Source organism: Sminthopsis crassicaudata, chromosome 4 (genome assembly GCF_048593235.1).
Source record: "Sminthopsis crassicaudata isolate SCR6 chromosome 4, ASM4859323v1, whole genome shotgun sequence".
Lineage (NCBI taxonomy): Eukaryota > Metazoa > Chordata > Mammalia > Dasyuromorphia > Dasyuridae > Sminthopsis > Sminthopsis crassicaudata.
In genome coordinates, this window is record NC_133620.1 from 442,473,932 (window position 1) to 442,488,529 (window position 14,598).

A 14,598-nucleotide genomic window follows, 5' to 3' on the forward strand; every position below is an offset into this window, starting at 1 on the left:
CATTCATTCTTCCTTGGGGAAGAAAGACAATAATATAGATCAACAATTAAGAAAAGAGTCAGAAGGCAGAAGTCACTAAATCAGAGGCTGCAAGAGAGGAAATATCTTCCATGTTAGGTGGGGTATAAGGACTTGGGACCTGGAAATCTTTTAGCACTTCAGTGATCTGCAGGTAGCCTGACCCAAATCTCATGCACCAAGTGATGATTTAGAATGAGAACACTATGAATATAGGGCCTATGATGAAAAACAAGAGCAACAAAATAGAGTGTAATCTTTCTCTGGTGGCTCCCTCCACATTTCCCCCCCTTTCTCCACACCTCATCACAACAAATACTTCACCTTGCTCTAAATATGATATGAAAGGTAAGGTTTAAAAACAAAACAAAACAAAAATCTCAGGAAAGAAGTTTTATTTTCAAACTTCTAAGAAGGCATTACAAATGCCAGGTAGAAACCCAAACAAAACCCTGAAACCAAAACGAGAAGCATATCCTGGGCATAGCCAAGAGAAGTCCAGCAAACTGGAGATAGGGAGAAAGGGATACTCTAGACTAAGCCATTTCACCCAGGAGCCTGAGTCTGTGCATTAGTGTCTTTGTATTATGGAGCAAAAGATGGGGCGGCATGAACCCTGCCCCTCATCTTGATGCTTCCCTGTATAATGGGGAGAAGGATCGGGGACAGCAGCAGGTGGGTGTGAGATATAGGAGGCACAACCCTTGGACAACACTGAGAACAGCCCCTTGGACTTGATCAGCTCTTGCCGTGGCAATTGCTCCCTGCTCCCTAGTACCCCACGACTAAGAAAACCCAGGGGGGGCTAGGGTAAACAGGCAGGCAAATGGAGGAGCCATAATGAGGAACCTCTCAAAGAAATGGGGCACATCAGACTAGGCACAGCAGCTTGGCTTGGGATACAGCTATAGAAGGACACAGTCTGACTCCTGCTTTGACCGCTGCCTACGTTCTCCAGCTGGACGTCCAGATGAAGCTCCTCTCTCCTGTAGCAACATGAACAAGTGGTCAATCAACCCTAGAAAAGTATCAAGAAAAATAGAGTCTAGGCTTATGGGACTTTGGAGAAGACAAAAAGGAAAGGGGGTACTAATGGGATCTTGGGACAGGAAGGTATTGGGAGGTTAGGAATTAGAAGGTGAGAAAAGCAGGAGCTGGGAACATTGAGACTGGGGACACATGGGGAAATGGACTAGCATCAGGGAGGGACTGAAGAACAGGCCTTTTCTAGGAGGGCGAACTACAGAAGTGCTAGGAAAAACATAATTAGGTGGTTCACCTGTGGGGAAGGGGCACGGGGTGGCGCAGGCTGGGCCTGCTGTTGCTGGTATTCCTCCTGTTGCAGCTGCCTGGCTAGTTCCAGATCACTGAGACCCAAAGTGGCTTGTTGCTGTTGTTGCTGGAGAGACAGGGCAATCATATAATCCTAAAAAACAAAACGGGGCTAAAGACACTAGGGAAACTTAGGTCTAGCTTTACAAATAAATCCCTTATCCCACTCCAGTCCCCACCTCAATCCTTTATGCCTTATAGGCAAAGATAAAAGAAAACCAAAAACCAGTTAGCCTCCTGTAGACAGAGATATTCCAGACAATAAGTGGGGAATTGAAGACAGGAGAAGAAAGAAAGTCTATGGATAGTCTACTCAGTGGTCCTCAAACTTTTTAAATAGGGGGCCAGTTCACTGTCCCTCAGACTGTGGGAGGGCCGGACTAGAGTAACAACAAAAGCTCACGCTCTGTCTCCGACCCTCCTCAGCGGCTGCATCTGGCCTGCGGGCCATAGTTTGAGCACCCCATTTTACCCCTCCCCAAATCCATAGACCCAGGAGTCTAGGAAATACTTCAGGAGGTTTGTGAGTTGGAATGGGATAAAAATACACAACTGTATTTTCCCTAGCCTCCAAATGAAATCTAGCATTCCCTTCAATTGCAAAATGGGCATAACAAAACAAAAAACATTAAAGTGCCAAAGAGGTTGATGACACAGAAATGGTTGAGAAGCTGGACTACATCCTCTAAACCACATTGAACATCAAATTGCTTCCCTTACTCTTTACCTGCTGTTACCCCCTGAAACCAATAGAAGCCCCTGCCTGTCTCACTCACCTGATCCACTTGTCGTTGTGTCTCCTGAGATTGAGCCCCGTTGCCAGCCCCAGTCTCCTTGCCCAGAGCATGGCTCAGGTGGAAGTCCGAGTCACAGAAGCAGCTGTCTCCATCCACATTGTGCAAGCTCTCCCAAACCACCTGTTCTTCCTGCAGAAAGCCCTGATCGGTGACCAGCAGGTAGAGATGACTCTGTCAAAGTAGAAGAGAGTGTTCAGAAAACAGATGAGGAGAGACTTGGGGATTTTTGTGAAGACCCAACTGCTAGGAGGCAATTGGGGCACATTGGAATCTCCTAGGTTTGGTGAAAGAGTGAGTATAATTTTGGTTATTTTTAGCACACGTTCCCATAGGATCATAGATTTAGAGATTATTTGGGAACAAGGGGATATCCGAACACAAATATCTCTCGCATGTGATCCTTGAGGTCCTGCTCTCTCTACCTCTTCCTTACTACAGTGCTTGCTACCTAAGGACACGGAAATGGAATCATAACTAAGTTCTTCACTGAAGGATGTTATCTTAAACTGAGGGACTTGGGAGCATAGGATGTAGAAAATATGACAGGAATATGTAAGCCCTTAACCAACCCCCTGAACCCTCCATCACCTTATGTTTGATCATAGTGCTAAAGTGATTGTTTCGAAAAAAGACGCTGAGTTCTCCTTCCTTGGCCGCCGCGGTCAGCTCACACAGTCCATGGTATGTCAGCTGTGCTGCCGTCACTTCCAGGAACTGCTCTGCGATTAGGCCTGGCAAGGGAAGCACAGAAGGAGATGAACTCTGGTCTAGATCCAGGATCTGAAGTTGAAAGGAGCACCCAGAGATGACCCTGGGACTCTGGGGGCCCTGTAGAGTGCAACATCTTTATCTCCCCAAATATTCCCTCCACCTGCCCTACTGCTTGCCTCAGTTTCCCCTCCCCATAAAGCAGGGCTGTGTTCTAAGGGCAAAGAGGAGAGTGTTACCTTCTGTCACAAGGTTGGTATCATTTGAGTGCTTACAGGTGATGATCTTCTCCACCAGCTGGTTGTAGCTCAGTTTACCAACTGCGCTCACAGCCTCAGGGCTCTGCAGGGACGATGAAGTTAAATAAATGAGGAAAACTCGCCCACCTTGGCTACAGTAACATGACCAAAAGGGTCCCATCCCTCAACTCCTAAAGAATTGGTACAGGGTGAACACAGTATTTACACTTCATCATAATGTCTTTTGTTTAAGATTAATCTGCCCAGAAATTCCCATCAATCATTTCTTCTGTATTTAATAGCCTCTTCAGCCTTCTTCCTCTCCTTTCCCTTTTAAGCTCCATTCTGTCCTTGCTGCTCTCCCCAACATTTCTGCTGCTTCAGTTTTGTTTGGAGAAATTGAATTATTTTCATTCTTACCTGGGGATCCACCAGCCAACCGTGGTAAAGGGGAATTCCGAGGAGATCAAAGACACTGCACTCGGGTGTATATTCAAAATCAGAGACGCCTGTGAAGCGCACATTGACATCCAGACCCGTGGCCAGTTTGGGTAGTACTGTCATGGCATCGTCCACATTCTGAGAGAGTGGGGAAGGGATAAAGAAGCCAGTCCGCACCTACACAGCCTTCACACATCTCCGAGAAGAGAACTGAATCCTGCTATTTCTGTACACCCTAAGGCCCAACAGTCTTGATTTACCTCCCTCTAGAACTTTGTGTGATTCATCCATCCCCTTCTAATACCTACTTTGCTTCTTCAACCCAAACAGATCTTCCCAGGGAAAAGAATTCCTGCCTTAAAATGGGGAAAATGGAAAAATACTAGGGAAAGAGGGGAGAAAGTTTGTCTAAATTGCCCAATGATGATTTGCTCACTTCCATTCCCTACAAATCCTACAAATTCTTCAGATCTCTAGCTATCTTAGAAGTTCCTCCTGCCTTACCTGTTGAAAGTTTAGCTGTAGTGCTTCTGACTTCTCTTGTGGCTTGATGGATAGTAGGCAGTCTCCTACAGTAAAAAGCTCCTTATGAATCAACCCAGACAAACCTCCCAAACAAGTTCTTTATCCAGGAGAATTGGAGATTCATACAGAATACAGATATGAAGATATCTTAGAATGCATCTAGTCTCAACGCCCTAATTTAATAAGTGAGTAACCAAGTCCAAAGAAGTTAGTCAGAAAGATAGTAGCCAACCAACCTGACTACCAATCTTGTGTTCTTTTACCAGTCAGATTTATAGAAAATATCTGGAAAAACCCCTTGTTATTCTGAATTTCAATTCTAGGTAAATCAACTACCTGCAGAGCTGCATTGAGTATCTAATAATAATAGTTTTTATTTACCAGATATATACATGGGTAATTTTACAACGTTGACAATTGCCAAAACTTTTGTTCCAATTTTTTCCCCTCCTTCCCTCCCCGCCCCCCCCCCTCATGGCAGGTCGACCAATACATGTTAAATATGTTAGAGTATAAATTAAATACAATATATGTATACATGACCAAACAGTTTGCATTGAGTATCTATATGCAACTCACTCACCAAGGTGTGCCATTAGCTCATCTGAAGTAATCATTTCCTTTTGAGGGGCCAGCTTCACCTGAAGACAAAAAAGAAGGCCTAAAGAATTAATGGTGTGTCTGTCCTTTTTACAAAGCATTGTAGAAAAAGAGACCTATGAGAGGAAGAGGGGAAGGCTAGGGGAATGAAGTAATGTGAATAAAAACATCTATAACTACAATTTTTTTTTTCCCCCTGAGGCTGGGGTTAAGTGACTTGCCCAGGGTCACACAGCTAGGAAGTGTTAAGTGTCTGAGACCAGATTTGAACTCGGATTCTCCTGAATTCAGGGCTGGTGCTCTATCCACTGCGCCACCCAGCTGCCCCTATAACTACAATTTTTAAAAGTGGCAAGATTGGGGTGGCTAGGTGGTGCAGTAGATAAAGCACCAGCCCTGAAGTCAGGAGGACCTGAATTCAAATCTGACCTCAGACACTTAACACTTCCTAGTTGTGTGACCCTGGGCAAGTCACTTAATCCCAATTGCCTCAGGAAAAAAAAAAAAAAGGCAGCATTAAATGCCAGGAAAAACTCATTTTTCAAGGGGAAAGGACAAAGAAGAATGGGATCTATCTTTGAGTTATTGAAACAGATGGCATAATATGAAGTTCTGTTGCTATTTGAAAGAAACAGGAATGATGTAGAAAAGGAGACATTCCACTCTTCCCCTCAGCAGAAACTCCTATGCCCTCTTCTATATGCATATATATATATGTGTGTGTGTGTGTGTGTGTGTATATATATATATATGTAAATACATATACATTTTATATATCTATATATACCTTCCACTGAAGAAAAAGGATGTTCATGATGGCAAGCAGTGGACAAGGCCCATTGGTGCTTTGAGTGATAATGGGTGTCCGTTCCCCCTTCCAGGGAATCCACTTCACACAGTAGAAGTCAGTCTCATGCTGATGGTTTGAAGGAGACTGGGGAAGCTCCTGAGGGTTGGGTTCCACCTTCACTGCCTCTGCTGAAGGCTGGGTCCCTAGAACTGGCTCTGGTTGTTGTGGACCATCTTCTGGAGGCGGTGATTCCAAGTTATCCTTGTCTTCGGTGAGCAGTGAGACTTGGTCTATTACTTCTTGCCCTCCATCTGTACCCTTAGTATCCTGAGCATCTTTGTCTTTAGGGTCCAACTCTGACTCTGACAGGACTTCTTTATTTTCAGGAATATCTGCTTCTGGAGTTTTGATCTCATCAGGGGATGGTTGGCCAGGCTGAGTGTTCTCCATGGCTAGAAGGAAGCAAGAAGGAAGCAATGAACTCTCTTCAATGATCACAAGGATGTGTTCAAACCAGGCTTGGCTGTCAGCAAAATGAATAGTTTAGGGAAAAGCTAAGCATCAGAAAAATGTAGATACAGGAAAGCCTAGGAAAAAGAGAGTAGTGACAGTGATGAAATTCTGGGTGTGGTTTAGGTGGTTTAGGTACTGCTCCTCTACTGGGTACAAACAGGACTAACTTCTTCTTTTCCTGGGTTACCAGCTGATCAGCCTCCCTCTATCTGGCTATTACAAGATGGAACAAAGGGCAAAACATACAGATATGTGGTGGGTTACTCCAGTGAAATCAGGAGCACAAACTGGAATCAACTCAGAAATAAAAAGAATAAAGAAAAGAGAAAAAGGAACAAGAATGAGAAGAGAAACAAGAGGAATGAGACACAGACAAAAGAGATCCCCCCCAACAGTACTAATTATTATTAAAACCCTGGTTTCTGCTCACCCAAGGAAGATCATCAAGGCAGTAACCACAAGTATAACTCTTAGAAAGAAGAGTTGAAATCATTGTCTGGCCCCTCTGTCTTTCACCAAGACCCTGCTATCTATCTGCTCTAGAGATACTTTGAATAGATAGAGATTTTGTTTTCCCTCAATGACCAAGTTATCTGCTTTCTCCCTTCGTTTTCATGAGGGGTAAAGGACTGAACAGGTTTAAGGTTCATGGAGTTTTTAGGAAAGAGACTTAGAACAATGTCCCCTTTAGGGATTTGTAGAAATTTTATGTTTTTCTAAGAAAACCTTCTTTCCTTGCATGGTCCCAAATTGCAGTAGGAGAGTAAAAGATAGACCTTGAGAAGAACTTCCCAGTGGATGATAAGGAGAAATATAAGAATCAATTTTGGAGACTAAATTGAAATTGCCAGCCTCAGAGTATATAAGCAGTTCTTAAAATAGTATAAGAAATCTTTCTGGACTAATTGGAAGATAGGAATTACTTTCCTTTTAAGTCTATTTCATTAATATATTCAACTCTTTGGAACCTTGCTCTCTCCATATGCATTTTTCCCTTGGTTGGATATAAAATATACCCTTGGAATTCCATGATAAACCTGTTTAGCTCTGTAGAGACATGAACCTTTGTCTGGAATTTTAATTCTGTCTCTCTATGGATGTGGACATTTTTATTGGCATTTGTAGATGTATTCATAACTCATGGACGATGAGTGATTATAGACTGGTTTAGGCTGTTGTGGCTTGACTTGGAATGGATTAGTTGACAGTCATTGGGTCAGAGAACTCCTTTTTACAGGGCCTATAAACTAATGTAGACATACCATGCCTTCCATCTTTTTTTTTTGGAAGACAGAGTAGAGAGAAGACCTAGGCTCTGAAGATTCCCAAATTCATCTTCCTTTCTGTAATGACTTCCTTTGGGCAGAGGCACATGAAAAGTACATTACTATCATCTATTTGGCTTGAAATGATTGTTCCTGGAGCCAAAATCCAAGAACCACAATACCTCCTGGATGTTGGGGAGATTTCTTAATCAACGTCAAGGTCCTGGTTGATATGATCCTATCTTCTCATAGGAGAAAGGGGCATTTTCTGGACAACATTGGCTTTAGGATTGTTTCTTTAATAACTTCAAGTCTGAGAATTCTGATTCTCAGGATTTTACAGATAAAAGGGAAGTTACTGGTAAGGACAAACCTCTTAAGGGAGAAGAGGATCATACACATGGTTCCTTGAACTGAAAGAGCAACAAGAGAATGAAACTGAGCAAAAGATCTCTTTATCCTCTATTATCATGAATTATTTAGATGGTATAGGTCCAGTGGGAAGGGGGTTTATATGTAGCAAAACTTTTCTTTTTAAGAATAGTCTAAATCTTCAGGGTAATATTCTAAAGCTTAATGCCTACATGAAGATGAAACAGAAATTTATCAGAATATTTGGAGTTTGCCTCCCTAACAACCTCATATTCACTTTACTTCTTAAAAAAAATTTGAACCACGGGGTCTGGAGGACCACATAGACCTTTTGAAGAAGGTGGGACTCACTGGCAAGGCAAGGAGAATCTTACTGACTGCTTAGAGACTTCTGTGAATACTTGTTTTTGCATTTTCTGAAGAGTAGAATAAAGTTTGTCCTGTACCTAATATACACTAGTATCTTGAGTGCTTATACAGGAGGCAGGGATCCTTTTACCCCAATGGTTAGAGACTAAGGTTGAGTTACAGTCGGAAATTTCCTAAAGACAACTCTGGGAATGATAGTAGACAAAAAGACGTCCACTTGTGAACCCAGAACTTAAGAGGTTGAGCTTTCAATTATACGTAACTGGATCAGTAAATAATTTACTTATTTAATGCATATTCTTATTTTTTTCATTTCCTTATGCTAGCCCAGAATGCTCCCCATTTTGACAGATATTTGGGGTAGAAGTAACAGGAAGAACTGGAGATAGGGTATGGGAAATGAAAGTTCAGGATAAGAGAATCGAAGGAATACGGTAGCAGTTTTCCAACTACCCATTCTCTGAACTTAAATATGCATTTCTAAATGTTTGTTCATTTTAAGTTAGAATGCATGGGAAGTATTTTGATTTCTTATTCCCTTCTCTCTTTCTCTGTCTTGTCTGTCAGTCTCTGTTTCTATCTCTATCTCTATCTTTCTGTCTGTCTCTCTGTTTCTCTCTGTCCTATTCCCCCAGCCTTCCAGAGGAGACTTAAAGAAAACTCAGGAAATTGATATTAAAATGGTGGGTAAATGTGGAACAGCTTGGAAAGGCCCTCTTCTACCTTTTGTAAGTACCAAAATCTATTTATAATTAATCTGAAGAAATGAAGCTAATTAGCAACTCCAGAAGCAGATACTCTTTAAAAAGAATGGAAATGGAGCTAATAAGTGGTACAATGGATATAGCACCAGTTCTGGAGTCAGCTGTGTGACCCTGTGCAAGTCACTTAACCCCATTACCTCCAAAAAAATAGGATGAAATAAAAAGCATGGGGTCCTATCAGGTCAGAAGGGACTAGATGAGGGGCTAGGTGCCAGACAACCTAAACGGACAGAGATGCAGAAAGCTCACAATCCTTATGGTATACAAAGAGTATCCTGCCCCATGCCTACCCTTGGTGTGATGGGCTTTGGGATTTCATTGTAGCAGAGGTTATGCAAGAATATTCAGACCCAAATTGATCAATTCTCTCTTCTTCTTGGCCCCCCAAACACTTAACCATATTCTCTACCTGAGGTTAGTGAGGATGAAACAAAGCCTCAGCCCCTTCTTGAGTCATAAGGGGCATTAACAGGCAATTCTTAGGCAACAGCCAATTATGGCAGACAAGAAGGCAAAAGGAAAGAGAGACTCGGAGCTAATTCAAGGAGACCACAGGGAACGTCCCTTTCTCCTAAGTCCCCCATTGTACCAGATTCCATTTCAGTCTCCCCCAAACTCTCAAGTCATGGTTCAGAGTTTCTCCTCCAAATCACTCAAACAGCGTGGTGGTGTCCCATGCACTTCCCTACACAAAGGAGCAAGAAGCCTTCAAGGAGAGAGAATGTAAGAAACAAAAAACTTCTCTTCCGTTCCTCCCCCTCCAAAGACCTTTCAGAATAAAGCTTGGGAAGGTGGAGTCATCTCTAAAGGCTAAATAGGAAAGAGAGGTCAGGGTAAGGGAAGTCATTAAAAGAAAGTTTTACCAAAACCGGAGGGAGTTGTCCAGGACTCGGTGCAGGAGTTTGCGGGGGGACTCCCAGTCCAGAGAAGGATGCTCTCCGGCTCAGCCTCAGTCTCTTCTTACAGCTGTCAACACCTGGGCAGATGGGCTTCAGAAGTGATCGGTCCCAGGCTTGGTCCCAGCAGTTTGGGGATTCACGCCCCCCGCTGTCGGGCAGTGGGAAAGAGAGGGGGACGGCCAGATAGAGCTCAGCTATCTCTTCTCAGCCCCATCCTGTCCACCCTTCGATTACGCAGCCCCCTGGAGCCTTCGGGAGGGTATCCAGGTCCAGGGTGTGCTCTCCAGGCCCTGGCTAAAGCCTGGCTTTCCAGGGAGAAGTTTCTGCTTCTTCTTCTTCTTTTCCTCCTCCTTTTTTTCTATGAAGAGAAATCATCAGTTAGAGACGGATTCCCTGGGGCAGGGGGCAGCCTGCTGAATTCCACAAGGTTTTCCTAAGGGCCATCTGCCGTGGTCAGCAGCTGGCGACAGGCAGAGAGAGGGAGAGGGAGAACAAGAAGGAAGCCGAGAAAAACAACAGAGCCTTTCTGTTCCCTCCCACTGCTGCTAGAGAGGACGGGGACTCTTGTGCCTCTCTGGTGAGAGCAGGGAAGAGCAAGAACGTGGGGGGGAGGGGGAGAGAGAAAGGGGGAGGAGGAGCAGGAGAGGGAGGGGATTACGGGCTGCCCACCCAGAGCTCGGGGAACAACCGGGGAGGTTTCTGGGTGTTACCTGCAATTGACTCATTTAATGCCAACATGCATTTTGTCTTTTTTTTGGCCCCTATTAGCCCTTGTTCTTTCCCCGAACCTTGCTGTGTCATTTTTGAACCTTAGATGAGCTGATAGAGCTCTATTTAGACAACCTTACACCCAGTGGTAACTGAGAAGGCAGCACAGTCAGTTCTTTGGCCATTTCCCCACTACTGTCATCCCCACTAATTACCAATTTAGGGAGCATCAAAGTAGAAGCAGGGGATTGAGAGAGGAAAATAAAAAGGAAAAGTAACTGAAAATGTTTGAAGGAACAGGAAGTGCATTACTATTGGGATAAGAAGCGTAGGATGAAGGTATTTCAGGGACATTAAGTTTGAAAGGCCTAGTTGGCTCTTGCTGATGCTCAGGGGAAAGACTACAGTTGTTAATACAGATTTGAGAGTCATCTGCAAAAAGATGAGAGTTAAACTCCATAACCCTGAGAAGAGAAGTGACAAAGGTAGAAATTCCATTTCTAAATTCTGATTGATCAAGCATTCAGTGACTCTAGGAGCAGGCATTGTACTAGGTTCTAGGGAAACAAAATACTCAACAGAAGTCTCTAAAAGGGGATGCCTTAAGTTGGGAGTAGATGGAAATTCTGCATCTAAGAAGGATAAGTGATGAGTTCCGGTGGCAAGAAATCCATAGCATTATATAAGATTGAGAGCTAGAATGTTTCAGATACCTCAGACTCAATACTTCTAAAATAAGACCCCTTACTCCCATTTTCAAAATTGAAAATGTTTGCCTTCAAGGTCACATTCTGCCCATGAATACAGTTAAGTGTATCGCAATGGAAAGTATCAGTCCATCCAAAATAAGCTTTTTAAAGAACCTATATGTGCTAGACACTGCTAAATACTAAGGATACAAATAAAACAAACAATTCTTATTCTCCAGGAATTTACATTCTGCTGAGGGAGACAAGTACACACAAAAGTGTATATGAAATAAATATAAAATTAAATATAATATTGTTAAATACAAAGTAAGTTGAAAGGGAGGACCCCAGCAGTTGAAATTCAGAAATGCTAAGTGTACCAGCGGGAGCTTGAATACATCTTAAAGAGAGTGATTCTGAAGCAGAGGTGAGACGGAAGTGCATTTGGGGCATGTGGAGTAGCCAGTACAAAGGTGGAGATATGAGAGATGGAATGCAGTAAAGAACAGAGAAGGTGAGTTTGGCTGCATCATTGTGGGAAAGGGAGAAATGTTCAAGGAAGCTAGAAAACATAGGTTGAGAGAACATCGTAAAAGGCTTTAATAGCCTTGTTTATATTAAATCCTGGAGTCAGGAGGGAACTTTTGGATTTAATGTTTAATAGAGAATGAGATGGTGAAGTCTGTATTGAAAGAAAATCACTTTGGCAGTTGTATAGAGGTTGGACCAGAATAGGGAAAAACATAAGCACAGACCTATCAATCAGGAATCAACCTATGTAAGAAGTAATGAGGGGCTAAACCTAGCTGGTGGCAATAGAATTAGGAGTCCAAAGTGAGAACGGATGTAGAGGTAGACATACAACATTTAGTAGCTCATTAGATGTGTAAAATAAAAGAAAGTTAGGAAGTGAGGAAAATTTAAAATTTCTAGGAATCTGGAAGAAATTAGGGAAGTCTAGTTTTGGGGAGAAAGATAATAGTTTCTGTTCTGCATATGTTAAATTTAAGATATCTCTGGATCTGCATGCGTTTTGAGAATAAAAAAAGCTTTAAATTGAAAAAAAAAAAGGGGGATTTCAGGGACATTAAGTTTGAAAGGCCTAGTTGGCTCTTGCTGATGCTCAGGGGAAAGACTAAAGTTGTTAATACAGATTTGAGAGTCATCTGCAAAAAGATGATAGTTAAACTCCATGAGAACTGAGCAAATATATACCCAGAAAACAGAAGAAGACCCAGGATGTAACCATTTCCACCAGCAGTTAGAGAGTATAATAGGTATAATGAGGCAACAAGGAGTCTGAGAAGAAATGGTCCAAGGGAGGAGGAAAATCAAGAGACAGAACAGACTTCTTAGCAGATATGCATAATAATGAAGGAATCAGTTACATATTGTCTATTTCATTATGCCAGGAAGTTGGACCATAGATGTCAACACATAAAGCAGTTTGCAGAACTACTAATCAGCCATTTCACATTTATCTTCACCCTCTCCCTCAAAGACCATTTTTTGGTTAGGTCAGAGTAGAACTCCTTCCCCGATGTTGATACCTTCTCTGATGCAGATCCTCCTCCTGCCAATGGAGGGGGAGGGGCCCATCTGCTGACCCCAGGACCGCTGGACCTCTCAAACTCACACCGTCATTTGACCCTGAACAAATCAGTTACTCTCATGTTCTTCAGCCCTGCCCAACTCTTCCTGACCCTATTTTGGGTTTTCTTGGCAAAGACACTAACGTGGTTTGCCATTTCCTTCCCTATTTATTTTACAGATGAGGAATTAAACCAAAGAAGGTTAAGTGACTTGTTCAGCGTCACACAGATCTTGTCTGAGTCCACATCGGAGCTAGTGCCGATGAATTTTCCTCATTCCAAGCCCAGCGCTTTATCAGTTTTCCACCGAGCTGCTTTCAACTTCAGCTTACTCATCTGTAAAAGCAGATAATACTGGCGTCCACCTCACAGGGTCATTGTGAGGATCAAACAAAATAACGAAGAGGAATGAATGCTTTGCAAACCTTAAAGCACTATAAGAATGCTAGCTATGTGGTGAACCTAATAAGGAAGGGGACCGCGGAACAGGAGCGGGGGAAGGGCTCAGGTGCAGGCTCCTTAAGCCCCGCCCCCTCTAGTTTCTCTGACTTCCAGGCTCAGCTGGTGCAGAAGCCTTTCCTAACCCCCTTAATGCTCCATTGGATACATTTTCTGCGTGTACCGTATCTCGTTGGAACCGAACTATTCGGTTATTGTCCCCCCCACTGGATTGTGAACTCATAGCGAGCAGGGGCTGTCTTTTGCCTTTCTTTGTATCCCAACAGGCGTTTATTAATTGCTAATTGACTGATCCAGTTCCCACCCCCTTCGAAGAAAGCCTCAAGGGGTTGGTTGTTTTTTGGGGCTTGTTTTTTTTTTTCTTTTTTTTAATGCTATCTGGAAGAAATCAAAATGGAAACCGTCTCTTTCTCGCGGCACTTCCGCATTAATAATATTAATTAGTATTAACAATTCGAATGGTCAAAATGCCCCAGGACTTTTTTGAGGTCATTTTGTTCTCTTGGATAAGGACTCCGCCCTGGGAAGCCCAGGGAGGGTGCTCACTGTATGCTATGTAACACACTAGACGTCTGTCCTAGATACTTTGTGAATCAGAACTACTGGACAGAAAAGGACCTAAGTCAAAGTTTGGGTACATTTACATACGGCCACTAAACATTCCCTGAGGAAATGAACCTATCTAATTGCTAGATTTCAACGTTTACTCAGAACCAACAAACTACATTTCCCAGCAAGCCCTGCGCCAACCCGGACGCGCCCCTATCTCCGGAAACCCGCTCTATGGGAGGGACCAAGGAAGAGGCGGCTCCGGACGTGGCGAGGAACGAGAGTTTCTCCACCTTCTGAAGGGCGGGATGACGTCGGGCGGCGTGAGCGGTCGGATGACGTGCCCCCTCTTCGGGCATGGGGCGGAGTCGGTACGCGATGCGTGCGAACCCCGCCTCCCTCTCCTCCCCTGCTAGCCCCTAGCGCCTCCCGCCGTCCGCCTGTGGCCTCCGGGCTCGGGGCGGGGCGCGTCGTGGGGAGCTCGGCAGACAGCAGTGTGGGGCTGGGGAAGAGGCTGTGCCGCACCGCGCCCGCTCCAGCTCGGCCATGGAGCGCTTCTTGCTGGGTTGCCGAGCCGCCCTTCAGGTAACGGGGCCGGGGCCGGGCCCTTCCCGTGAGGGCGGGGCGGTGAGGAGGGGGAGTGCCGCCGCCTGCCGCAGGGGCCCGGAGGCGGCGCGATCGTTCCCAGCCCCGCGACTCTGGGGCTCGCTGTCACGGGCGCCCCTCCCTCCGAGGCCGAGCCGTGACTCCGGAGGCTCCTTCGGGCCGGTTGGTCCCGGCGTACCCCGCCTTGGGGCCGGTGCGTGCCTGGCAGCAGGCCCGGCTGCTGGGCTTTCTCCTTGACTGAGCGGGGGCGCGGGCCGGATAAGAAGCTGCTCTGGGGCTCGGCTTCGGAGCCAAACATTCCCTGGTCCCCCCGCAGCGCTGTTCCCGCGCAGCACGTGGGCTTCTGCCCCCGTGTTTTCTCCC

The 14,598-nt window shown here is 44.5% G+C and overlaps 2 protein-coding genes across 6 annotated transcripts in view; one reads left to right on the forward strand and one right to left on the reverse strand.

Annotated features, from left to right (window-relative positions):
- Nucleotides 1-396: 396 nt before the first annotated feature.
- Nucleotides 397-14,478, reverse strand: MINDY1 (MINDY lysine 48 deubiquitinase 1). 4 transcript variants are annotated; one of them, XM_074265330.1, is made up of 11 exons: nucleotides 13,923-14,478; nucleotides 9,597-9,990; nucleotides 5,448-5,902; nucleotides 4,644-4,701; nucleotides 4,040-4,104; nucleotides 3,515-3,673; nucleotides 3,095-3,197; nucleotides 2,736-2,878; nucleotides 2,127-2,318; nucleotides 1,298-1,444; nucleotides 397-1,004 (listed from the first exon to the last, which is right to left on the reverse strand). In XM_074265330.1, exons 3-11 carry the CDS (start codon nucleotides 5,898-5,900, stop codon nucleotides 924-926), a joined length of 1,401 nt encoding a protein of 466 aa, XP_074121431.1. In that variant the 5' UTR covers nucleotides 5,901-5,902; nucleotides 9,597-9,990; nucleotides 13,923-14,478; the 3' UTR covers nucleotides 397-923. The 4 variants fall into 4 exon arrangements, with proteins under 4 accessions (XP_074121431.1, XP_074121433.1, XP_074121432.1 ...); XM_074265332.1 differs by having other exon boundaries at nucleotides 397-1,036; XM_074265331.1 differs by lacking the exon at nucleotides 13,923-14,478 and having other exon boundaries at nucleotides 397-1,036; nucleotides 9,597-10,204.
- The window catches only part of PRUNE1 (prune exopolyphosphatase 1), a 55,357-nt gene continuing 54,836 nt past the window's right edge, over nucleotides 14,078-14,598 (forward strand). Inside the window, exon 1 of one of the 2 annotated variants that reach the window (XM_074265327.1) lies at nucleotides 14,078-14,214. In XM_074265327.1, coding sequence (XP_074121428.1) covers nucleotides 14,176-14,214 — 39 coding nt within the window. In that variant the 5' untranslated portion in view covers nucleotides 14,078-14,175. The remainder of the gene's footprint in view (nucleotides 14,215-14,598) is intronic. The other variant, XM_074265328.1, reaches the window with a different exon arrangement.